The sequence below is a fragment of the Cherax quadricarinatus genome, chromosome 6, assembly GCF_038502225.1.
Source record: "Cherax quadricarinatus isolate ZL_2023a chromosome 6, ASM3850222v1, whole genome shotgun sequence".
NCBI lineage: Eukaryota > Metazoa > Arthropoda > Malacostraca > Decapoda > Parastacidae > Cherax > Cherax quadricarinatus.
In genome coordinates, this window is record NC_091297.1 from 70297372 (window position 1) to 70324567 (window position 27196).

The 27196-nt window shown below is 39.9% G+C and overlaps 1 protein-coding gene across 6 annotated transcripts in view; it reads left to right on the top strand.

Annotated features, from left to right (window-relative positions):
* LOC128694605 (uncharacterized) overlaps window positions 1-27196 on the top strand; it is a 528306-nt gene that overhangs the window by 67005 nt on the left and 434105 nt on the right. For all 6 annotated transcript variants that reach the window (XR_011391619.1, XM_070082011.1, XM_070082018.1 and 3 more), the window contains exon 2: window positions 14401-14489. Coding sequence is in view for 5 of the 6 variants with exons in the window: in XM_070082011.1 (XP_069938112.1) it covers window positions 14401-14489 (89 nt within the window). In the remaining variant the exon portion in view is untranslated. The remainder of the gene's footprint in view (window positions 1-14400; window positions 14490-27196) is intronic.

A 27196-nucleotide genomic window follows, 5' to 3' on the forward strand; every position in this document is an offset into this window, starting at 1 on the left:
GAGAAAGCTGTAGCAATCTGTGCTGGTGACTTTTACAATGACAGTGCCATGTCCCACTTTAGGCAAATCTTATAGAGACGCCAGAAACAGACCTATCTGGACAGATATTTTGTGCGACAGGGGTCTAGTGACTCTCAAGCTGGTCCTAGTGGCACTAAAAAAAACAAAGGAGGAAAGTGACTTCAGATAAGGACTTGGTACTTAGAGTCCTTATGGGGGATTCCCCTTCCTAAGAATAGCCTCTCTTCCCTCTCCCCTCTTCCCTCCTCCCTGTCTTCGTTCCAGCAACAACAGCCTTCAATAAAGATAAGTGTCATGTGTAATGTTCATTCTTTTGTGCATGTAACTATCTTTAAAGTAAAAAAAAAAAATTTGTTGATACTTCTGGGTGTCTGGAACAGATTAATTCTATTTACGTTATTTCTTATGGGGTAAATGGTTTCGATTTTGGCCAATTTCAGTTTTGGCCGATGGCTCTGAAACAGATTAAATACGAAAACCGAGGGTCCACTGTACATTATACAGTAGGGCCCCACTTATACGGCGGGTTAGGTTCCAGGCTGTCGCCGGAAAGCAGACATCGCCAGAAGGTAGAACACCATTTTTTTCCATTTATAAATGCATATAAATGCCAGACAAGAAGTTTACACTAAATTATATTAGGTTAGTAATAGAACTAGGCATTAAAAACACACAAAGTAAAATACATTCACAGTAAATTCATTACTTATCTTAAAGTATTTGTAATCTTAATGTAGGGAGAGAGATGAGTAGTACTTATTTGTAGGAAGTCAGGTGCAGGTAACCAAGGTGTAGGTAGCCCTGGCTCCCCTTCTCTTACTTAATATATGATATTTAAAACATCCCAGAGAGGTAAAATACACATACAGTACACTCATTATTTACCTTAAAATATGTGTAGTCTTAATATAGGAAGAGAGGTGAGTAGTATTTATTTGTAGGAAGTCAGTGTAGGTAGCCAGTAGGCGTAGCCCACCTGGGCTACACCTACTGGCTACCTACACTGTGGCCCAGAGCATATTATTAACATCGACATACTGTGTTCACTGAATTTAATCGTTTCTAACAACTACCTTTAGATGCCATCATAAACGAAGGTAGAATTAATGAATAATTCATGCCAAAAATTGTAAACAAAAGCGGAGTGAGGGAGTGGCTGGGCCAAACACAGATTCATACAAGTTTTCTCTGATGGCTGAACAGAGAAAACGTAATGTTGTCCCTCCACCCGGGACCACACAGCTCCACAAGTATTATTATCAGAGCACATAAAATATGCAATAAATGCCAGACAACAAGTTTACACTAACTTACATTAGTTTAGCAATAGAAATAGGCATTAAAAACACAATAAAAGGTAAGATACACAAAGAGTACACTTATTGCTTACCTTAAAATATTAATATTAATGTGTGAGAGGTGAGTGGCAGGGTGTTTATTGAATAAAATCAGAATGGAACACCATCATCCTCTAACTTGGCACTTAAAGCAAGAGGCTTACGATTTCTCTTTTTATCACAGCTAACCTTAGACGCCATCGTCAATGAAAGCCAACTAGTTAACGAAAGAGTAAACGAGAGAGAGAACGAGATACAGAGTTGAGACAATGTAAGAACACAAACTGAACAGGTAGTGGACGATCACTTGGTAAGGCGAAATAAATGCATATTAATATGTGTCTACTTTTAGTTCATTCATGTACATTTGTAAGAGTTTGTGAGACATTTACCTCAATATTTTTTTATTATAATAATAATTACCTCACAATACAAATACTCTTACATTGTGTACAAGTTGTACAAGTTAGTTCAGAATAAACAAACAGCAACACACCATTTTTAGAGTGAATGAAGGTAATATTAATAATAATATTATTATTTTTAATAATAATAATAATAATGATATTATTATTATTATTATAATAAAAAGCACTAAACCCACAAGGGTCATGAATTGCTATATATATAGAGTAAAGGCATACAAAAAGAATATTTTTCTTCAGTTATCCCCCAGTTTGACTAGAGAAAACGTAATTCTTCCGTCACTACCTACACAGCTGCTTTGTAAACAAATCTCATATTTACATCAATTTTTATTCTGTGAGTGTATGTATCATGTTTATATGCTATGTAATGGGTTTCATATATAATTTTGAGGAAAATATCATAGATGGATTAATGAAAATGCCTGTATTGATGTATGCCCAGAAGTGATTATTATTACGTAGTATTGGCATCATGAGTAGAGGGAGACTTAGCGATTTTAATGTGTACCTGCACACCAGCACAGTGTGTAAGTATATTTAGGTACAGGTACACATAAGTATAATTATCAGAGTACATATAAAAATATGCAGTAACTTTAAAACACTTGAAATTTTTTAAAGTTTCCTGACATAATAGATGTGGTCACGGAAAATGTAAACAAACTGGGTGGGGGCGCCGTATTTGAAAGACTGCTTGCCGTATAGCAAAATTTGGTCATTATTTGGCATCGCCATATTAGCGGAACGCCGTAAGGCAAAATGCCGTAAAGCGGGGCCTTACTGTATATACATTATATACGTTTTTTATACATTTAACTGAACCCTATATTGAGTCTATTAGACTACAAATATTTTAAGGCAAGTAATGAGTGTACTGTATATGCATTTTATCACTCTAGGGCACTTTAAATGCCTAGTATATAATGTAATGCTCACTAGAGAGACAAAGCCAGACTGACTCACGATGCCTGCGCAAGGAGACATGCAAACGAGGGACAGGCGGATAGGTCTGGTACGCAGTTCAAAACACAGGACAAGTTTGATACTCGGGACAAAATTGGTGCAAAAAAAGCAGTTGAAGCTCGAAGCATTTGATAGTCGATGCGTTCAAAACTCGGGGTTCCACTGTATTATTATTATTATTATTATTATTATTATTATTATTATTATGATTATTACCATCGACATACCTTGTTCACTGAGATTAATAATTTCTTAAATTGCCACAATACACTGAGAATGTAAACACACAGATGAACACACCAGCTAACCCCTTTACTCTGAACTTCTTTTGTACTTCCTCCATTTTCCTCTTGTTTTTTGTCTTCTAAGTGCTGCTGCACTCCTAACTCTATCTTGTACTATGGAGTGCACAATAAAGTACACGTTTGTACAAATATGTTATCTTGGAGACTGTGAAAGCTAGTATACTGAGTGGCTGTAGATAAGAGATTCGAGATGCTTGATGCTGAGATGCTATGCTGCCTGTTCATGACATAAGTTGTCATACACTTTATAATAATGACTCATCAAAGATCGTATCTTTGAGTTGTCGGTAAATGAGTATGTTGGTAAGTGAGGAGAGGCTGTATACGAAAGTATTTTACATTACAGTGGAACCTCAGTTTAAGTTTGCCCTGGTTTTCGTCGAGTTGACAGTGGTCTGCCATAATAAACTTTTCCGCCTGCGCCCACACTAAGCATCCCACGCGTTCTCAGTCAGTCTGGCTTTGTTTCTCGTCAGTAGAGGGTGGTAGTGATGGTGGTAGAGGGTAGTAGTGATGGTGGTAGAGGGTGGTAGTGATGGTGGTAGAGGGTGGCAGTGATGGTGGTAGAGGGTGGTAGTGGTTGTGATGGTGGTAGTGGTTGTGATGGTGGTAGAGGATGGTAGTGGTTGTGATAGTGGTAGAGGGTGGTAGTGATTGTGGTCGAGGGTGGTAGTGATGGTGGTAGAGATAACCTCTCCTCCCTCTCCCCTCCTCGCCATCCTTCCATGCACCAACAAGAGTCTTCAGTAAAGGTAAAAGTGATGTTAAATGTTCATTTATCCATTTCATTAGTCGTTTATATTTATTTCTCATGGGTTTCTGTATGTAAAACTATAGTTATTCTCTATAAAATGTATTTTTTGTTAATGCTTTTGGGTGTCTGGAATGAATTAATTGGATTTACAATATTTCTTATGGGAAATATTGCTTCAGTTCTTGTCAGACTTTCTGGAACAAATTAATGACAAAAACCGAGGTTCCACCTTATTGCATCTTCTGTTGAAGATATTGGCCTTACCGGCTATGTATAATTTATAAATATAAATATATTGAACACTTAGCTGATAAAAGACAGCAAATCGTCTACACAGCCGCCCCTGCAGACGAGGTCTTGAAAGCTGTCGAAGGCATCACAACATGGGCTGTCGAGAAATATAATTTGTAAGTATAAATTACCCCTGGGGGGTGTTATGTCAGCATATTTCATTCGGTGATGGCTGACGATATACCTACTTGTTTGGACTCAAAAGTCCAAACCTTACTGCCGACTATAGGTTGATTACTAACTCCTTGCGACTCAAGAACTGCGCAGTCCCCCGATCTACAAGAAATTCGTAACATACCTTGCTCTTGTAACGTGAGCTATGGTGTTCTCAACACCTTCGACAGGTATCGGTGACTTGATAGAAGCTGAAGTGTCCTTGGATGTCCACGTCTTCCATTGTCTAGGAAACGCACACTGGTACACTATGTTCCACAAGATTTGTCTTTATTGTTCATAATTTTATCACAAGAGAAGCTGATCACACTTCTCTTAAGTGTTTATTGTGTTTTGTGAGACACTTTGTTCACACTAACGCACAGATCAGTGTTCTTTGCTGGTTATCCTGGCGTCAGTGTGACTCTCACTAGAGTCAAAGGTAGTCTGGCGACGCCACACCGCCCCAAGCCGTCACTGCCCTAGCACAAAAAAAAGCTGACCTAGTACTCCTTGCTTCCTTGCCACTTCCTCGATGAAGCAAAGCAGAATGTTTGATTCTTGCTGTCTTAAGCATAGACAACAATGTCCACTATTTTTACCATGGTAATAAAGTGGGAGCAGGATTTTCCTTAATTGTCCTGCTAAGTAAGAGATGTACTGTCTCTTATAAAAATACACCTTGCAACACCGCTGCAAGGAGCAGAGGTCACTTGACTACGTCGCATAGCATCTGTGATCAATTACTCACTGTTGCAGTAAACAAGACGCTTGCCCCTTCTGAGAGGGCTTGGCCCCTCAGGGCTGAAAGGGGCTGAAGGGGCTGAAAGGGCTGAAGGGGGCTGATACCCCCCTCCTGGAGAAAATTTCTCCACACTGGGGGGCGGCGGAGGTTCGCTGCAGGTGAACTATTCATCACTTAACATTAATTTGCTTTTCTCACTCGCCACCACTGCTGCTTGTCTTTTCTGAACAGCTTTAGTTTGTGCGGTTTCTGGAGAATCACTAATTTTGTTTTCAACACTGTGTAATTCTAACGGCACTAGTTTATTTATTGTCCGCTTATTCATTACACCTTTGTTTAAAACATCAACTGTCCTGATGATTCCATTTGCATCAGGATATATGGTCACAATTTTTCCAAGTGGCCATTGGGACCTCAGACCATCATTGTCAATAATCACTATGTCACCAGGTCTTAAGGACTTATGATTTTCAGGAACACCAGCTCCATAGAAGTGTTCTCTCAATGAGGTGAGATAGTCTTCTCGCCAAATTTTCTCCCAATGTTCAATCACTTTATTAAGGTGTTTGAATTTACTTCTGAGTTGCTCAGGTTCGAAATAAGTAGGATCCTCTATGATTTCTTTATCATTCATGGGAGGAACAGGTTCGAGCCTTCTGCCATGGAGTAAATGAGATGGACTTAACACTTCTAAATTGTCCAGATCATCGGTAACATAAGTTAGAGGTCTGTTGTTGACTCTATTTTCTATTTCAGTCACACCTGTACGGAATTCTTCTAAGTCGATTCTTTGACGATGAAGAGTCTTCCTCAAACAACGTTTTACAATGCCGATCATTCTTTCATAAAATCCGCCGTGCCATGGAGATTTAGGAGGAATGTATCTCCAACGACATCTGCGTTGATTCAGCATCTGTTGTACTTCTGGTTGATCAAAGATCTTGCTTATATAAGCAGCACCAGCAACAAAGTTCGTTGCATTATCTGAAATCATCAGTCTGGGACATGCCCTTCTGGCTGCAAACCTTCTGAATAATTTGATAAAAGTTTCAGCAGACATGTCAGTGGCTACTTCTAGATGTACTGCTCTAGTTGTAGCACAAGTGAACAAACAGATGTACACCTTGATGGGAACTTTGTCAACTGTTTTGGTTAAAATTATTGGTCCAGTGTAATCTACACCTGTCACCTCAAATGGAGTGATATGACAAACTCTTTCAGAGGGATATGGAGGTGGACCTGGATACTGACATACTCGCATATCGTAGTGACGACAAGTAATACAGTCCTTTATTTGTTTTTTCACACTTTGTCGACCTTGAGGTATCCAGTAGGACTGTCGTATATGACAAAGTGTGTCAGCTACCCCACCATGTAACACATTACTGTGGGCGTTTTGCACAATCCGTTTTGTTAGCCAATGATTCTTGGGGATCAATATTGGATGTATGGCTTCTTTAGGTAGTGAAGAATTATGAATTCTTCCTCGACATCTTATAATCTTTTCTGAGTCAAGATAAAGTCCTAAAGAATTAATCATAACAGGTTTCTTTGGGGATTTATCTTGTGTTTCTAGAAATTTATATTCTGTAGAGAAAACGTCTTTCTGTATTAGTTTCACCCAGTATTTAATGGGTTCAAGACATTCATAATCAGGTTTTATTCCTTTAATGAATTCAAAGACAAGAGCTGTAACTCTTAATAGTTTACCCAAAGATGAGTATTTAGATCTATCAATGACTATTTCTGTTGTGGCTGCTGCAGTATTTACACAACTTATTTCTGCTGTGTTCAAGCAGACTGTTTCTTCTGGCATAATGTGAGCTTTTTGCTGAGGCCAGTTATTTTCATTAGAGAGCCAGTTCGGTCCATGGAGCCATAATTTATTATCCACAAATTTCTTGAGTGGGACACCACGTGACAACATGTCAGCTGGATTCTCTTGGGTAGAGACGTGGAGAAAGAGATAATCTCTCTGCATCTCTTTTATTTCTGCTACTCTGTTCTGTACATAGACCAACTTACTCTTATTATTTCTTAACCACTGGAGAACTGCCTCATTATCACTCCAGATCACGGTTTTTTCAATAGTGAGATGATCAAGTACTTTGTTGAGATAGACAGCTAATTTTGTACCTACATAGAGTGCTGTCAGTTCCAATTGTGGTACTGTTCTGACCTTCAAGGGTGCGACCCTGGCCTTTGAAGTAATTAGTGTACAGTGGACCCCCGCATAGCGACCTTAATCCGTGCAAGAGGGCTGGTTGTTATGCGAAATGTTCGGTACGCGAATGAATTTTCCCCATAAGAAATAATGGAAATCAAATTAATCCGTGCAAGACACCCAAAAGTATGAAAAAAAAAATTTTACCACATGAAATATACATTTTCCTACACACAAAGAGAAGGATACATGCACAATAGTAGAGTAGTACATGCACAATATATATTGTGCATGTACTACTCTACTAAATGAAGAATAAATGACACTTACCTTTATTGAAGATGCAGCAATGACTGATGAGACACTGTGTCCTGGGAGTGCCTTTTCCTCCTGAGTACTGTAGGTCCTCTTTGGCATTTTCTTCCAGAACAGGCCTTATCACACTGTGTATGCCACTACGATTCTTAAATCTCTCAAACCAACCTTTGCTGGCTTTAAATTCACCAATATGAGCACTAGTTCCAGGCATTTTTCCCTGTTCACCTGGGTGTTAGTCGACTGGTGTGGGTTGCATCCTGGGAGACAAGATTAAGGACCCCAGTGGAAATAAGTTAGACAGTCTTCGATGACACTGACTTTTTTGGGTTATCCTGGGTGGCAAATCCTCTGGGGTTAATTGTTTCTTGGTATTCTCAATAAGCCACACCAACAACGGTGCTACAGCAGCAGCAGCAGCTGACGGTGGTACAACAGCAGCAGACGATGCTACAGCAGCAACAGACGATGCTACAGCAGCAGCAGACGATGCTACAGCAGCAGCAGACGATGCTACAGCAGCAGCAGACGATGCTACAGCAGCAGCAGATGATGCTACAGCAGCAGCAGCAGCAGACGATGCTACAGCAGCAGCAGACGATGCTACAGCAACAGCAGACGATGCTACAGCAGCAACAGACGATGCTACAGCAGCAGCAGACGATGCTACAGCAGCAGCAGACGATGCTACAGCAGCAGCAGACGGTACTACAGCAGCAGCAGCAGCTGACAGTGGTACAACAGCAGCAGACGATGCTACAGCAGCAACAGACGATGCTACAGCAGCAGCAGACGATGCTACAGCAGCAGCAGACGATGCTACAGCAGCAACAGACGATGCTACAGCAGCAGCAGACGATGCTACAGCAGCAGCAGACGATGCTACAGCAGCAGCAGATGATGCTACAGCAGCAACAGACGATGCTACAGCAGCAGCAGACGATGCTACAGCAGCAGCAGACGATGCTACAGCAGCAGCAGACGATGCTACAGCAGCAGCAGACGATGCTACAGCAGCAGCAGACGGTACTACAGCAGCAGCAGCAGCTGACGGTGGTACAACAGCAGCAACAGCTGACAGTGCAGCAGCAGCTGACAGTGCAGCAGCAGCTGACGGTGGTACAGCAGCAGCAGCAGCTGTACCACCAATAGTAGCGATGGTTGATTGGGGTTTATTATACTTCCTGGCCAGCTCGGAGACACGCACTCCACTTTCATACTTATCAATGATCTTTTTCTTCATCTCTATAGTAATTCTCACCCTTATTGCTGTAGGATTGGCACTAGAAGCTTTCTTGGGGCACATGGTCACTTATTTTCCAGAAAAAATCACCAAAAACACTGTAATAATACGAAATGTTCCGATTGTATGCTTGGATGTTACCGTGGAGGCTGGCTGGTAAACAATGCCACCGGCAGAACATGTGAGCGTGGCTCAGGCCGCACATTGGATGCGTCTCAGACGAAGGATGGTGAGCGGGTTTTTGGGCGGTATGCGAGGCAAAATTTTTGCAATCAAAGCGTCTGGTATGCGGATTGTATGGTATGCGATGCGTACGGTATGCGGGGGTCCACTGTACTTCCTTCAGCATTACTCATGTAAGCTACAGCGCCATAACCTCTGGTTGACGCATCACAGAACACATGTAATGTGTAATTGTTTCCCTCTTGACCTATTTGTCTGGGAAATTTAATTTGATGAAGTTGCTTAAACTCCCTGGATATTTCGTCCCATGCTTGACTCATTTCTAGAGGCACGTTCTCATCCCATCCAATTTTGAGCTTCCATGCATTTTGCATAAGCATTTTACCCTTTATGGTAATTGGTGAGACTAGTCCTAGAGGATCAAAACATTGTGATACCTCTGACAGTAAACTACGTTTAGTGAGTGTACTGCATGATTTATTATTTATCCTTTTGAGACTCAAAGTATCTTCCTGTGTGTTCCAATAAAGTCCCACCATATTGTTGCAATTAGGAATTTCAGCTTCAGGGAAATCTTCTTTGATAATTTCCCTTAATTGCTTTGAATTTGTATTCCACATCCTTAGAGGCATGTTTGCTTCTTTCATCTCCTTGTTAGCTTCTCTGTATAAGGATTTCAAATCCTCCTCTTTATTCACAGTACCTTGAAGATTGTCCACATAGAAACTTTTCTTTAAGATTTCTTTGAAGGGACTTTCAGATTTCTTCAAATGTGTATTTAGAGTAGCTTCTAGTAAGAATGGAGAGGATGTTGCACCAAATAATACTGATTTGAAACGATAAGTTTTCACAGGACTTTGAGGATCATGTGGATTTTCAGGCCACAAGAATCGAGTATAATCTCTATTTCTTGTAGTCCTACTCTTAAGAAATCTTTGGAAATATCAGCCGTGTAGGCATATGGGTTTGTGCGAAATTTCATAAGCACGTCTCCAAGCTTCTCAGATAGTGAGGGTCCGGTCATCAGACAGTCATTAAGACTTGCTACATCTTTATTTGCACGTGCGCTGCAATTATATACAACACGTAGTGGAGTGGTTTCAGAATCTTTTCTGACTCCATGGTGCGGGAGATAATGAGCGTTTGTCTTCAACTTATCTTCGACTATTTCCTCAATGAATTTATTGTCCAACTGTTCTTGTATGATATTATCATAGACAGTCAGTAGCTCTGGATTCTTCCTGAGCTCATGTATTTGTGCTTTCATCTGTCCGAAAGCCATGCGATAATTGCTAGGTAGATGTGGTGGATTTAATTTCCATGGTAACCTAACCCAATACTGTCCATCTTTATATTTGACAGTGTCCAAATATTGGCTATAAGTCTGAGACTCTTGTGGGCTTGGTTTATTTACATCAATACCTATCGCATCTAAATCCCACAATTTATCAACTGGTTCATTCATTTCTTCCAGTAATGATAATTTTTGCTGTGGTACATGATCAGCGGTTATTCTCGTAACTAGTACATTTTCCACTGAATCAATATCAGCTTCTTTCCCACTTTGAGAGGGAATGGGACCACATATCATGTGGCCTCCTGCTGTTTTCAGCAAGTGAACATCATGTTTACTTACTATATTTTGCACAAAACAGTAATAATAATCACTTCCAATGATTAAATCAATTGGACTAATTGTGTCCGTCTGTATGTCAGGACAGGCTAACTTGACCCTAGCTGCCTTCAGTGCTGCAACTGTTTCTTTTAATCCCTGGATCTGCACAGACTTAGGCAAATCATCTACTACCACAGCTTCTACTGTCTTTTTCCTGTTTCCTAGACCAACAGTGATTCTGGCTAGGTCATATGTCTGTTTACCAGAATTGTGGAAAAAACCAGCTATATCTAACTGTATTTTGGCATAGGGTTGTTTATTCAGTTTCTGCAACACTGTTCTTCTTATGAAGGACCTTTGTGAGCCTTGATCAAATAGTGTTAGCACATTGGTTTTGTGTAATTTATTAGATAACTCAACTCGAGCTATTGGGAGAGCAGTTGCTTTAAACTTATCTCTCACATTTAATGCTGTTGCTTGTTGACTTCCTGATGTTGTGGAAGTCTTCTGCCGTTCAGTGAAAGTATTTGGGCATAATGCTGTATGATGCATACTCTTGCATTTAAAACACTTCTTCAGTGAGCATTTTCCTCCCTTGTGTTCACCTAAACACTTGATGCACCTTTTCAGCTGATGAACACGTTGTTTACGTGCCTCCATTGATGTGTATTGAATACAATACTGTGCCCAATGTGTTCCATCACAAAGTACACATTTTGGAGTACGTTTATGTATGACAGTCTGTTTACTGTCTGTTGTATTCACAGCTTGATAAATGCCTATATGGGATTTCCCATTATGTGGTTTAGTGGGAGTAGGTATACTCGTTTTATACTGAGTTGAAGGTTTATTATCCACTGGATTTGTGGATTTTTCGTCTTGTCTCGTTGCTTGCATGCATGAAACTATTGTTTGTAAACCACTGCTAATTTCTTCACAAGTGAAATAGCGTTTATTGAACATAATATTTAATCGTTCAATAGTTTGTGGTGACAACTTATCTTGTACAATACCACTGATAAACCAATCACATTGTCTTAGGTCATATTTAGCATCTAGAGATCTGAGACTATTGTCTAATGTGATTCTAAATGCCTGTAAGTCTGAAAAACAATGTTTGGGTGGCTTCAAGCTTGATATTAAGACTGCATGTCTAACTCTGGCCTTGTCAGCGTCAAAGTAATTGTCTGCTAAGACACGTAAGGCTATTTGATAATTGCCTTTGACCACCGGAAATGACTTAATCAGTTCATAGAGTTCTCCCTTCACAAGACATTTAAGGTAATTGAACTTAGCAATCTCATCTATGTCAGTTGGTGAATTTACAATGGATTGAAACCCACTAATGAATTCTTCATAATTATGACCTTTGAAAATAGGTAATGACAATGTAGGTAAGCTTGGTAATGGGACACTTGTTGTTGTTACAGGTGTAACAGGTGTTTGACCACTAGTAGTAGGTCTCTGTGACAGAGTTTTACAGCAGATAGCCTGTACTCCTGTCCACCTTAATTGTTGATCACTAAAAGTATCCAAAACATTTTTAATTTCATCCTCAGATGGATCTGATTCAAGAAATTTATTTTCATAATGTGTATAGTCTGAATTAATTATTTCCATATGTTGTGTAAATAATTCAAACTTGACCTCAAGATCATCAAAATCTATGTTTGTATCTTGAGTTAATCCTATACAGACTGAAATTAGATTTTCTAATTGTGTAATCTTAGTCTGTAAAGACTGAAACTGAGTTTTCAAACAAGCCATTTTAATGGTATACTGAAAATTCTAGCACCACAGTTAGAGTGTTTAAAAAACACTGTACTGCTATAGACAGCTGAGTTTTTGTTATGCTTAAGTCAGCAATAATCGAGTCAGACACTACTGACCCACTAAGCTTAACCTCAGGGTCAATGACCATGAAGGGTACAGGGTACATGTGTCTGGTGTTTATGGCTTGAGTTTGCTGTGTCAGCCTGACCACGATGATTAATCGTAAATAACGATATTATACACTTCATTCACTATACACTATAAATGTCACTGTATAACTGTAAATTACCCATGAATATTACTTACACATATATAAATTTCACTATTAATATATATTTGAAAGCTTACACTTTATATATAAGTTCCTTTAATATAACAGGTAGATCTATAAGAAACAAACTTTAACACAATCTTGTCTCTTAATTTCTGTCTATAAACATTATAAACACTGTGTATATACACACATAGACAAACTGAACATCTGCTGGGTTGTTGTCTTGGTCAGCACTTCTCGAGATTGGAGCAGTGGGTGCAGGGTGTGGGTGAGTCACCCAGCTCCCGTTTTCGTTGGGTGAGTCACCCAGCTCCCGTTTTCTTTGGGTGAATGCTGGGTGAGCGCCCGTTTTCTTTTGGCTGCCCATTCTCTGTGATTGAGTCTGGAGGGACTCATTTATACTGATTTATATTGTAAAACACTAGTTTTACAGCTTTTTTCGAAGGACCTTGGCTCATAGGTTATTTGTACACTGTAGTACAACATATTTGGACCACAGTGTGGTCTTTATCCAGTTCGAGCACGACCAATTCTGTTGAGAAATGGCATTACCAGTTAAGTTTAAAGACTTATACTTAACTTAAAAGGACAACTCATCGCCTACACAGCCGCCCCTGCAGACGAGGTCTTGAAAGCTGTCGAAGGCATCACAACATGGGCTGTCGAGAAATATAATTTGTAAGTATAAATTACCCCTGGTTTGTGTTATGTCAGCATATTTCATTCGATGATGGCTGACGATATACCTACTTGTTTGGACTCAAAAGTCCACACCTTACTGCCGACTATAGGTTGATTAGAAACTCCTTGCGACTCAAGAACTGCGCAGTCCCCCGATCTACAAGAAATTCGTAACATACCTTGCTCTTGTAACGTGAGCTATGGTGTTCTCAACACCTTCGACAGGTATCGGTGACTTGATAGAAGCTGAAGTGTCCTTGGATGTCCACGTCTTCCATTGTCTAGGAAACGCACACTGGTACACTATGTTCCACAAGATTTGTCTTTATTGTTCACAATTTTATCACAAGAGAAGCTGATCACACTTCTCTTAAGTGTTTATTGTGTTTTGTGAGACACTTTGTTCACACTAACGCACAGATCAGTGTTCTTTGCTGGTTATCCTGGCGTCAGTGTGACTCTCACTAGAGTCAAAGGTAGTCTGGCGATGCCACACCGCCCCAAGCCGTCACTGCCCTAGCACAAAAAAAAAGCTGACCTAGTACTCCTTGCTTCCTTGTCACTTCCTCGATGAAGCAAAGCAGAATGTTTGATTCTTGCTGTCTTAAGCATAGACAACAATGTCCACTATTTTTACCATGGTAATAAAGTGGGAGCAGGATTTTCCTTAATTGTCCTGCTAAGTAAGAGATGTACTGTCTCTTATAAAAATACACCTTGCAACACCACTGCAAGGAGCAGAGGTCACTTGACTACGTCGCATAGCATCTGTGATCAATTACTCACTGTAGCAGTAAACAAGACGCTCGCCCCCTTCTGAGAGGGCTTGGCCCCTCAGGGCTGAAAGGGGCTGAAGGGGCTGAAAGGGCTGAAGGGGGCTGATACCCCCCTCCTGGAGAAAATTTCTCCACATCTTCCACATAAATAGTATAGTCATACAGTGGTGAGAGTGATGATGACACATTTAATTTATGGTCATAAGATAGTGATGTTATATTCATCACTATTGAGGCAGAAATTTGAAATACTGTGCATACTTTTTTATTCCAGTTAATTATGGGGTTCTAGCTATGTCGGATAAAAAATTATTATTCAAAGCCAAAACTTCATTTATTCACACTCAGTTGATTAATGCTTTAATTTATTTTTTTTCAGGTTAGCCGAAAACTTAGCTTAAGAGAAGATCTTAAAAAATTACTTGAGGAGCACCATCTGGATGAAACGGATGTCATGAAACAACACAGGTTAGAATTTGAACTGAATAGAGTTCTGTACTTGTACTAATTTGCATAATTTTTTTAAGTTTTCTTCTAAGTAAGATTATTTAGGTACAGGTACATATAAGTACAATTATTACAGATAGTGTAAATTACCTGGGATATCCTAAAAAAGTCAAGACATGGTGACTCTTTCCTACTGCTTAACGAAGATAGGAAGAGCAATCTCTATTAAAGTATTTCCAACTTTCTTAGTTCCTCTTACAACAAACCGGCCATATCCCACCGAACTTTCTTACTTGTATTCTTCTTTTCTGTCACTTCTTTTGCCTGCATTCTCCATCAAGGTACCACACTACTTACACCATTTTTTTTCAACAAATCTTATTACCAGAGCAATATTTTATAGGTCTGATATTTTGTTTGATAATTTTTTACTGTTGAGGCCAAATCCAAATTAAAATAGTAATGCTCAGAGCAGAATCCTTCACTGGGCTGCATCAGTATTACCATGTATCAAGGAAGATTTCCATACTCTTCCTAGCTTAATTATGTGGCACCCAGTCATTGATTTTTTTTTTTACCATATTTACAGAGAAACTTTTATATATTGGTTTTCTGACGGTATTCATTACTTTTGATACAGTGTTGGCTTGCCAGATTGTTACTTTCTGGTAGGGATAGTTTATGTCAGACTTTTTACCTATCCTTCATCAGGTCTTACTCTACCAAGACCAGTTTAAAAGATTCTGGCAACATTTATCTGGATACTATTTTCAGAGAACTTTGTCCTGAAAGACTAGTTTGAAATCTAGACTTACATTGTAGTTTTCATCCTAATCATACTGTACCTGCTAACAGAACAGCCACCTCTTGGCCACAGCAGTGGCCAAGACTAAAATAAATATTGCCATCAGTAATGTCTTGTTCTCCAGTGTGTCTTGGTTCTAGTTTAAAATTTTAATTGGACTTAATCAGTGCGATCAGGTGGCTATAAATGACAAAAATATTTGGAAGCTCTGCAGATTGATTTGAAAATCTTGAAAGAATCAGTGCAGTGAGAATTTACTCCTTGACCAAACCCATAATTTTACAGATGCCATCTTGTTGAAGCATTCCTTATGCACAACTTTCTTAATATTATTAACCCTTTCAGGGTTTCCGATGTACTAGTACGGCTTATGCGCCAAGGTTATTGACGTACTAGTATGCGTGAATTCTAGCGCCTTCAAATCAAGCAGTAAAAGGCTGGTAGGCCTAGATGTGAGAGAATGGGTGTGCCATAGAAAAAAAAATCTGGGACCCAGTGGTGCATTGTGGAAATGCCATTTTAGTACACCTTGTTCACCATGCCTTGTGGTAAGAAACTCCTCACTCCTTGGCGATTTGGGACACTTTTGTTCCTCAGTGACAATTCTAATACAGATGGAAGTGCCAGTGAAGATGAGTTTCAAGGTTTTGATGAGGTTGTGACCAAAACTAATGACCATAATACCAGTAATAGTGAGGAAAACCCAGACAACCCTCAGCCTTCCACCTCTGCTGCTGGGCCGTCTTGTTCACGTTCAGTTGTACCAGAACAAAAGAGGAAATGCTGTGAGCATTGATGATGGTAGTGATAGTGAATATGAACTACAAGCTCTTGAAAATAGTTCCAGTAATGATAGTGAAGTGGAATAGTCTCCAGTGAAGTGTCAGTATATACGAGGGTATATGCGCTCTCGTAGTGTGCCATATACTATTGCAAGGGGAAGGAATACATCTCAGAGTGCATCCCGTGGCTGTACAACAGGAACAGATAGTGAAAATGAAGATGATAGTGTTGCAGTTGGGATGGAAAATGTGCATGGTGGTGGTAGTGGTGGTGTCAACTGTGAGGCACTAGCAGTAGTCCTTGCTGCCACCCACGCTGCTGCCTCAGCTGATCTACAACCAAGGCCACCATCCCCCACCCACCCATCACACCAGCCTCCACAACCACAACCTCCACAACCACAAACTCCACAACCATAACCACCTGTCAATATCCAGTACCCACCAGCAGACTGCACCTGGGATTGGCGGGAAGCTGACAATTTTGTTCCCAGTCCCCATCAGTTTGATGAAAGTCAAAGTGGAATACAGCCATCTTGTACACTTGGGAACAATGCCACTGAACTGGAATGTTTCGAGTTATTCTTTGACGAACCCCTGCTGGAACTTACTGTGAGGGAAAGCAACAGATACTTCGAGTACACCATGGCAAACACAATACTTTCACCAAAATCATGCCTACACCAGTGGAAGGAGACAACTGTGGCTGAGATGTATCTTTTCTTTGCCACAATAATGCTTATGCCACATGTGTATAAGCACTGTGTCAAATCATATTGGTCAACAGACTGCCTGATTCAGCGATATAATGCGAGTGAATAAATTTATGCTACTGTTATGTATGTTTCACTTCTCAGACAAAACCAGGCCTGACAGAAACGACAGATTATATAAGATTAGGAATGTGTGTGTGTATCTGAAAGAGAAATTCAATATGTATTTTCATCCCTTCAGGAAGCTTGTTATTGATGAGTCTTTGATTCTGTTCAAAGGAAGACTCTCATTCAAGCAGTATATACCAAGCAAGAGGAAACACTTTAGTATAAAGTTATTTGTGCTTTGTGACTGCTACATTGGTCTTGTATTGGATATTATTGTGTACACTGGAAGTTATACATTGCAAAATACCAGGAAGTTATTGGGTATCTCTGGTGATGTGGTTAGGACTATGATGGAATATCTTGGTATGGGGCATATATTATATACTGATAACTGGTACACAAGCCCCTCACTCAGTGATTTTTTGTGAGTGAACATGACATGTGTGTGGCACAGTGTGTGCAAATAGTAAGCATATGCCCAGATTTGACACTGGCATTCATAGAGGTGAGGTGCAGGCGTTTGCTGCCAGTGACATCATGGCATTTCGGTGGCATGACAAATGAGATGTCACACTGTTGTCATCAGTTCACCCTAACGAACTGACAAACACTGGCAGGCAGAATAGAGAGACCAATGAACCCATTCTAAAACCTGCAGCTTTGATTGATTACACCTTCAATATGCGCTCAGTGGACAAATGTGACATGCAGATTGGGTTTGCTGATTGTGTTCGCATGAGTTATAAATGGTACATAAAACTTTTTCTGTCTTCTGGACATTTCCATGCTCAGTGCTTATAATATGTATAAGATGAGGACTAGAAACAAACCACCATATGGCAAATTTTGTTTGTCTGTCATCAGACAAATAGTATTCAAGTACCAAGGAACAACACCTGCAATAGAAAACTTCCCACTAAATTATCAACAACTACCTTCTCGTCTGAAGCATGATGATCACTTCCTAATACAACTGCCTGCTGCAGCTTTCAAGAAAAGGCAGAACTTCTAGAAACATGTCCTGTGACTGTATATGTGTATATAAAATATAGAAAAAATAGTAATAAACAATATTTTATATTGTTTGTGTAAACAAGTTTTGTAAACAATATTTATTTATTAATTTGAATATGATACATAGAAGTACAAAGAAATACAGTGGTTAAGTGTAACATGCCAAAACCCCTTGTATGCAGAGCATTATGGGTAGGCTTAAAATTAACTAAAGATTAACTAAGCAATGTTATATTAAGTGGTAAACATTATTGTAAATGGATAACAATTAAGCACAAATGAGTACGTATTTCAAAGACAGGTCATATGGTCATTTACTGTGTTGCTGTGCATTCAGTAGAATGGAGTATTCTGTTAGGTAATGTAATGAAAAATAAAGTTTGATTGGGTCACAGGTTAAACATTTATGAGATACAATTATTCAGTATTTATTGAGTTGTGGGTGAGTAAGTGTTTTTTAAGAAGAGACTTGAATTAATAAACAGTGTTTCTTTTATATTCACAGGTAATGAATTCCAGATTTTTGGGCCTTTTATGTGCATTGAGTTTTTGCATTGTGTGAGATGGACACGAGGGACATTAAAGAGTGATCTGTGCCTTGTGTTATGGTCATGTGTTCTGTTGAGGCTGGTAAGGAGACATTGGAGGGGAGGGTTTATATCCATGTTAAGTGTTCTATGTATGTAGTAGGTACAATAGTAAGTATGGATGTTTTGTATGGTGAGTAGGTTTAGAGTTTTGAATATTAGTGAAGTGTGCTGCCTGTAGTGGGAATTTGTTATCATTATGACTGCAGCCTTTTGTTGGGTAATTAATGGTCTGAGATGGTTTATTGCTGTTGAGCCCCATGCACAAATGGGGGTAAATAAGTGAGTGATATAGGGCCAGGAGGGCTGACTGTGGAACATAGTTCCGTATCTTTGATAGTACGCCTAAAATCTTGGAAATTTTCTTGAAAATTTGTTGTATATGTGTTCGAAATTTGAGTCTGTTATCAAGGTGGATCCCTAAGAATTTTCCCTCTGTGAGCTTTGTGATAGGTGATCCGTTTATCATTATGTTAAGAGGGACATCTGTAGCTCTGTTACCAAACTGAATGAAGTAGGTTTTGTCAATGTTGGGAGTAAGTTTGTTAGTCCTCATCCAGGTAGATATTTTCTGTAATTCGGTATTCACAGTATTGGCTAGCATGACTGGGCTCGGGTGAGAGAAGACGTATGTAGTGTCATCTGCAAATAGTGTGGGTTTGAGTAGTTGCAATGCATTTGGTAGGTCATTTTTGTAAATGAGAAAGAGAAGAGGGCCAAGGACACTTCCCTGTGGGACTCCAACTGTAATTGGCTGTGTGGAAGAGTTTGCCCCATTTTTTTTATATTTTATTATCACACTGGCCGATTCCCACCAAGGCAGGGTGGCCTGAAAAAGAAAAACTTTCACCATCATTCACTCCATCACTGTCTTGCCAGAAGGGTGCTTTACACTACAGTTTTTAAACTGCAACATTAACACCCCTCCTTCAGAGTGCAGGCACTGTACTTCCCATCTCCAGGACTCAAGTCCGGCCTGCCAGTTTCCCTGAACCCCTTCATAAATGTTACTTTGCTCACACTCCAACAGCACGTCAAGTATTAAAAACCATTTGTCTCCATTCACTCCTATCAAACACGCTCACGCATGCCTGCTGGAAGTCCAAGCCCCTCGCACACAAAACCTCCTTTACCCCCTCTCTCCAACCTTTCCTAGGCCGACCCCTACCCCGCCTTCCTTCCACTACAGACTGATACACTCTTGAAGTCATTCTGTTTCGCTCCATTCTCTCTACATGTCCGAACCACCTCAACAACCCTTCCTCAGCCCTCTGGACAACAGTTTTGGTAATCCCGCACCTCCTCCTAACTTCCAAACTACTAATTTTCTGCATTATATTCACACCACACATTGCCCTCAGACATGACATCTCCACTGCCTCCAGCCTTCTCCTTGCTGCAACATTCATCACCCATGCTTCACACCCATATAAGAGCGTTGGTAAAACTATACTCTCATACATTCCCCTCTTTGCCTCCAAGGACAAAGTTCTTTGTCTCCACAGACTCCTAAGTGCACCACTCACTCTTTTCCCCTCATCAATTCTATGATTCACCTCATCTTTCATAGACCCATCCGCTGACACGTCCACTCCCAAATATCTGAATACATTCACCTCCTCCATACTCTCTCCCTCCAATCTGATATTCAATCTTTCATCACCTAATCTTTTTGTTATCCTCATAACCTTACTCTTTCCTGTATTCACCTTTAATTTTCTTCTTTTGCACACCCTACCAAATTCATCCACCAATCTCTGCAACTTCTCTTCAGAATCTCCCAAGAGCACAGTGTCATCAGCAAAGAGCAGCTGTGACAACTCCCACTTTGTGTGTGATTCTTTATCTTTTAACTCCACGCCTCTTGCCAAGACCCTCGCATTTACTTCTCTTACAACCCCATCTATAAATATATTAAACAACCACGGTGACATCACACATCCTTGTCTAAGGCCTACTTTTACTGGGAAAAATTTTCCCTCTTTCCTACATACTCTAACTTGAGCCTCACTATCCTCGTAAAAACTCTTCACTGCTTTCAGTAACCTACCTCCTACACCATACACTTGCAACATCTGCCACATTGCCCCCCTATCCACCCTGTCATATGCCTTTTCCAAATCCATAAATGCCACAAAGACCTCTTTAGCCTTATCTAAATACTGTTCACTTATATGTTTCACTGTAAACACCTGGTCCACACACCCCCTACCTTTCCTAAAGCCTCCTTGTTCATCTGCTATCCTATTCTCCGTCTTACTCTTAATTCTTTCAATAATAACTCTACCATACACTTTACCAGGTATACTCAACAGACTTATCCCCCTATAATTTTTGCACTCTCTTTTATCCCCTTTGCCTTTATACAAAGGAACTATGCATGCTCTCTGCCAATCCCTAGGTAATAAAGTTGGTAGAATTACCGACAATATGTAAAGTAAAAGGACACAAGTGCAACTAATGTGACATTTATTGTGGCAACGTTTCGCTCTCCAGGAGCTTTATCAAGCCATTACAAACAATACATGGACACAGAGGGTATATAAAGGCTCAGAGTGAGGTGAATACTAGTGAGGTACCATTTCGATGTTCACTAGTGGTAGTAGTAGTAGTAGTAGTAGTAGTAGTAGTAGTAGTAGTGACAAAAGTAATACAATATGGTAAAGCAATTAATTCGTACATGAGTAAAAGGATATAAAAGCTATTACTTGGGTAACATAAAAAATAGGTTGGACAAATATAAACTGGAATGAGGCAGCTTGTTTCAGTGTTCACTCTCTGTGCTTTGTGTAGTATAACAGGAGAGACTATGTGATGGCAGGGTTTACTGTTTTCAGGAGGATTCTTGCTAAGACTTCGGAGATGGTGAAGCTGCCGTTGTTTTGTTTAATTGTATTCGAAACAGCGATCAGTGCTGATTCGAGGCACTTACGTCTGCGGAAATTAGTTTCTTTGATCACTAATTGGGCGTCTCTGAATTTCATGAGATGACTGGAGGAATTTCGGTGTTGTACACAGGCGTTGTTCAGGTTATCGTTCCTACATGCGTAAATGTGTTCATTGAGGCGGGTGTCGAGGTTTCTGGCTGTTTCACCTACGTAAATCTTGTCGCAGCCTCCACAGGGTATAGTGTAAACTCCTGCATTGACTGGTTCGTGGTGCTTGGATTTTGTCCTGGTTATATCCTTTATTGAAGTGCTAGAAGCGATGGCGACTCTGGTGTTAGCTTGTGAAAGTGCTTTTGAGACGTTCAGTGCAACCTGACTGTTGGGAAGAATTATAACTTTGCTGGGAGTTGTGTTGATGCGTGGAGAATTTATGATCTGAAGAGCTCTTTTCTTGCAGTCTTTGATGAAAAAAGGAGGAAAATGTAACTCTGTGAATGTTTGGTGAATGTATGTACACTCCTCGTCAAGAAACTCAGGACTACAAATTCGGTATGCTCTTAGGAAAAACCCGATGATGATGCCTCTTTTGGTCTTGGTATCTTGACTGGAATAGAAGTGTGTGAGATCATTTTTATTGGTGGGTTTCCGATAAACTTGAAATCTTAGGTTGTTGTCTACTTTGTGAATGAGGACGTCGAGGAAAGGTAGCTTGTCATTGGACTCTTCTTCTAGTGTAAACTGGATCGCCGGTTCAACTGCGTTGAGCCTTGCCTGAAGATCCCGTACATCAAAACGTTTTGGAGTTATTACGAGGACATCGTCCACGTAACGTAACCAAGTGACGCTTGAAGGGATGATGTTGGCGAAGTGTTCGGACTCTAGGTGTTCCATGTATAAGTTGGCTAGGACGGCACTGATAGGGGACCCCATTCCCATGCCGTAGGTTTGTTTGTAGAGCTTGTTATTGAAAGAAAAACAGTTGAAATTAACACAGAGTTCAATTAAGTCAACAAAATCTCCGGGAGGTAGAGGAAGATTAAGGTCCTGATTGACTTTACGTCATAGAACCTCGATGGCTTTTTTGGTAGGTACTTTTGTGAAGAGGGAAGTCACATCCAAACTGCTTAGTTTCTTGTTACGGATGGAGAGATTATGGATGCGGTTGAGAAGGTCACTCAGGTGACCTTCTCAACACCAGAGTCGCCATCGCTTCTAGCACTTCAATAAAGGATATAACCAGGACAAAATCCAAGCACCACGAACCAGTCAATGCAGGAGTTTACACTATACCCTGTGGAGGCTGCGACAAGATTTACGTAGGTGAAACAGCCAGAAACCTCGACACCCGCCTCAATGAACACATTTACGCATGTAGGAACGATAACCTGAACAACGCCTGTGTACAACACCGAAATTCCTCCAGTCATCTCATGAAATTCAGAGACGCCCAATTAGTGATCAAAGAAACTAATTTCCGCAGACGTAAGTGCCTCGAATCAGCACTGATCGCTGTTTCGAATACAATTAAACAAAACAACGGCAGCTTCACCATCTCCGAAGTCTTAGCAAGAATCCTCCTGAAAACAGTAAACCCTGCCATCACATAGTCTCTCCTGTTATACTACACAAAGCACAGAGAGTGAACACTGAAACAAGCTGCCTCATTCCAGTTTATATTTGTCCAACCTATTTTTTATGTTACCCAAGTAATAGCTTTTATATCCTTTTACTCATGTACGAATTAATTGCTTTACCATATTGTATTACTTTTGTCACTACTACTACTACTACTACTACTACTACTACTACTACCACTAGTGAACATCGAAATGGTACCTCACTAGTATTCACCTCACTCTGAGCCTTTATATACCCTCTGTGTCCATGTATTGTTTGTAATGGCTTGATAAAGCTCCTGGAGAGCGAAACGTTGCCACAATAAATGTCACATTAGTTGCACTTGTGTCCTTTTACTTTACAATCCCTAGGTACCTTACCCTCTTCCATTCATTTATTAAATAATTGCACCAGCCACTCCAAAACTATATCCCCACCTGCTTTTAACATTTCTATCTTTATCCCATCAATCCCGGCTGCCTTACCCCCTTTCATTTTACCTACTGCCTCACGAACTTCCCCCACAATCACAACTGGCTCTTCCTCACTCCTACAAGATGTTATTCCTCCTTGTCCTATACACGAAATCACAGCTTCCCTATCTTCATCAACATTTAACAATTCCTCAAAATATTCCCTCCATCTTCCCAATACCTCTAACTCTCCATTTAATAACTCTCCTCTCCTATTTTTAACTGACAAATCCATTTGTTCTCTAGGCTTTTTTAACTTGTTAATCTCACTCCAAAACTTTTTCTTATTTTCAACAAAATTTGTTGATAACATCTCACCCACTCTCTCATTTGCTCTCTTTTTACATTGCTTCACCACTCTTTTAACCTCTCTCTTTTTCTCCATATACTCTTCCCTCCTTGCATCACTTCTATTTTGTAAAAACTTCTCATATGCTAACTTTTTCTCCCTTACTACTCTCTTTACATCATCATTCCACCAATCGCTCCTCTTCCCTCCCGCACCCACTTCCTATAACCACAAACTTCTGCTGAACACTCTAACACTACATTTTTAAACCTACCCCATGCCTCTTCGACCTCATTGCCTATGCTCTCATTAGCCCATCTATCCTCCAATAGCTGTTTATATCTTACCCTAACTGCCTCCTCTTTTAGTTTATAAACCTTCACCTCTCTCTTCCCTGATACTTCTATTCTCCTTGTATCCCATCTACCTTTCACTCTCAGTGTAGCTACAACTAGAAAGTGATCTGATATATCTGTGGCCCCTCTATAAACATGTACATCCTGAAGTCTACTCAACAGTCTTTTATCTACCAATACATAATCCAACAAACTACTGTCATTTCGCCCTACATCATATCTTGTATACTTATTTATCCTCTTTTTCTTAAAATATGTATTACCTATAACTAAACCCCTTTCTGTACAAAGTTCAATCAAAGGGCTCCCATTATCATTTACACCTGGCACCCCAAACTTACCTACCACACCCGCTCTAAAAGTTTCTCCTACTTTAGCATTCAGGTCCCCTACCACAATTACTCTCTCACTTGGTTCAAAGGCTCCTATACATTCACTTAACATCTCCCAAAATCTCTCTCTCTCCTCTGCATTCCTCTCTTCTCCAGGTGCATAAACGCTTATTATGACCCACTTCTCGCATCCAACCTTTACTTTAATCCACATAATTCTTGAATTTACACATTCATATTCTCTTTTCTCCTTCCATAACTGATCATTCAACATTACTGCTACCCCTTCCTTTGCTCTAACTCTCTCAGATACTCCAGATTTAATCCCATTTATTTCCCCCCACTGAAACTCCCCTACCCCCTTCAGCTTTGTTTCGCTTAGGGCCAGGACATCCAACTTCTTTTCATTTATAACATCAGCAATCATCTGTTTCTTGTCATCCGCACTACATCCACGCACATTTAAGCATCCCAGTTTTATAAAGTTTTTCTTCTTCTCTTTTTTAGTAAATGTCTACAGGAGAAGGGGTTACTAGCCCATTGCTCCCGGCATTTTAGTCGCCTCATACGACACGCATGGCTTACGGAGGAAAGATTCTTTTCCACTTCCCCATGGACAATAGAAGAAATAAAGAAGAACAAGAGCTATTTAGAAAAAGGAGAAAAACCTAGATGTATGTATACAATGCATTTGCGTGTCTGTGAAGTGTGACCAAAGTGTAAGTAGGAGTAGCAAGATATCCCTGTTATCTAGAGTGTTTATGAGACACATGAGTACACGTATTGGCTTCTGTTGCTGAGGTATGACTTTAGGTAGTTCATGGAGTGCCCTCATATACCAGTGTGACAATTTTATGTGGAGCAAGTCATGGTCAACTGTATCAAAAGCTTTACGTAAATCAATGAAGATCCCCAGTGGGACTTCTTTTTTCTCTATTGCAGTGTATATATGTTCTAGCATGTGTATAATAGCATCATTCATATTTTTATTAGGCCTGAACCCAAACTGACAGGGGTTGAGTATGTTGTGGGAGATGAGGTAAGAATAGATTAGCTTATGAATTAATTTTTTGAAGATTTTAGAGAGAGGGTGTAAGTTGGATATTGGCCTATAGTTATTCAAGTCTGTTTGGTCTCCTCCTTTATGGATTGGGGTGACCCTTGCTATTTTGAGAACTGTAGGGAAGGTAGAGGATTTGATGGATTTGTTAAAGAGTATTGCAGTGATTGCTGACAGCAATTGCGACGCTTTTTTGTATATAAAGGGTGGTAAGGTATTTAAATCTCCTGTCTTGTTTTTTAGTGTGTTGATAATAAGGGAGACTTCTGTTGGGTTAGTCGGAGCTAGGGACAGTGTGTTCGGGTAGTTGCCAGTGAGGTAATCATTGGGTTGAGTATTTGAGCTTGGGATTTTATTGGCAAGGTTTTTGCCTTTGGTGGAGAAGAAATCTTTGAATCTGTTTGCTGTTTCAGTTGGTGGGAGTTGGGGTTCATCTGATTTTGTTAGTTCAATTGTGCTATTTTGTGATATCTTTTTTGTTCCTAGAATTTCAGATAGGGTTTTCCAGGCCTTTTTTGTATCACCTTTTAAGTTGGATAATCTGTTCTCATAATACAATTTTTTAGCCCTTCTTACCAGGCTGGTTAGGATTGATGAGTAACATTTTGTTTGGTCTCTGGTTGTGTGACCCATTCTGTATTGTTTTTTGTATAGGTGCTTTGTATTTATGGATTTGAGGATGCTGAGTGTTAGCCAGGGACTGTTCAATCTCTTAACTGTCATCTGTTTAGTTTTTTAGGGCAGTGTTTGTTATAGAGGTATTGTGTCTTTTTTAGAAAATTATTAATGCATTTGTCAATATCTGTATAGATTTCTAGCTCAGTGTGCCAGTCAATGTTTGTCACTGCTGTTGTGAAGTTATTAACCCTTAAACTGTCTAAACGTAGATCTACGGTTTTTCAACATTTGGAAGTATGTAAAAAAAGTAGATCTTCTTTTCTTTTTTTACATTTGAAAACGTGTAAAAAAACTTTATTCTACGTTTTTTTTGTTATATTTGAAAATAAGTAAAAAAAGGGAAAACTACTTTTGGAGCACTCCGCATGTGAACATAGATCTGCTTGGACAGTTTAAGGGGGGTTAATGGCTGCCTCATTGTGTGTCGTGGGGGTTCGGAAGGAGATATGACGGTTGAAGATAAACACACTTGTGGATGGTAATGCTATATATTGTCAGACTGTGGCAAGGGAAGGGCCCAGCATGCCTTTTTGCCTGTTGTATGTCTAAGCATGGAGCGAGGAAGTAACAGAGGTACTCAGGTACACATGCGCATCCCGTGACGTCACACAAACAGTCACTAGGCCTAGAGATCTTCTATATAAACACATGGATGGTACTATGATACTCAGCTAAGCTATACAACACATGTAAGGGGATCAGCAACTATGCTGACAGCTCGGTCATGTTACGTATGTCGTCTCGACATACACTACTGTACTATAGGTTGAACAGGCAGGTGGTTCTGGGCTGATTCTACACAATAACAAAGACATATGTAACTTAGAACTAGTGGATGACATCATAATGAATGTTAACATAATGAGTTTTAACGTAATGGGTGTTAACGTAATGAGTTTTAACGTAATGAGTTTTAATGTAATGAGTTTTAATGTAATGCATTACGACTTATAAGAACAAATCATTGTACAATATGGATGAAATTGATCGATCGATCTGTATTCATGCACTCTTCAGATTCTGAGG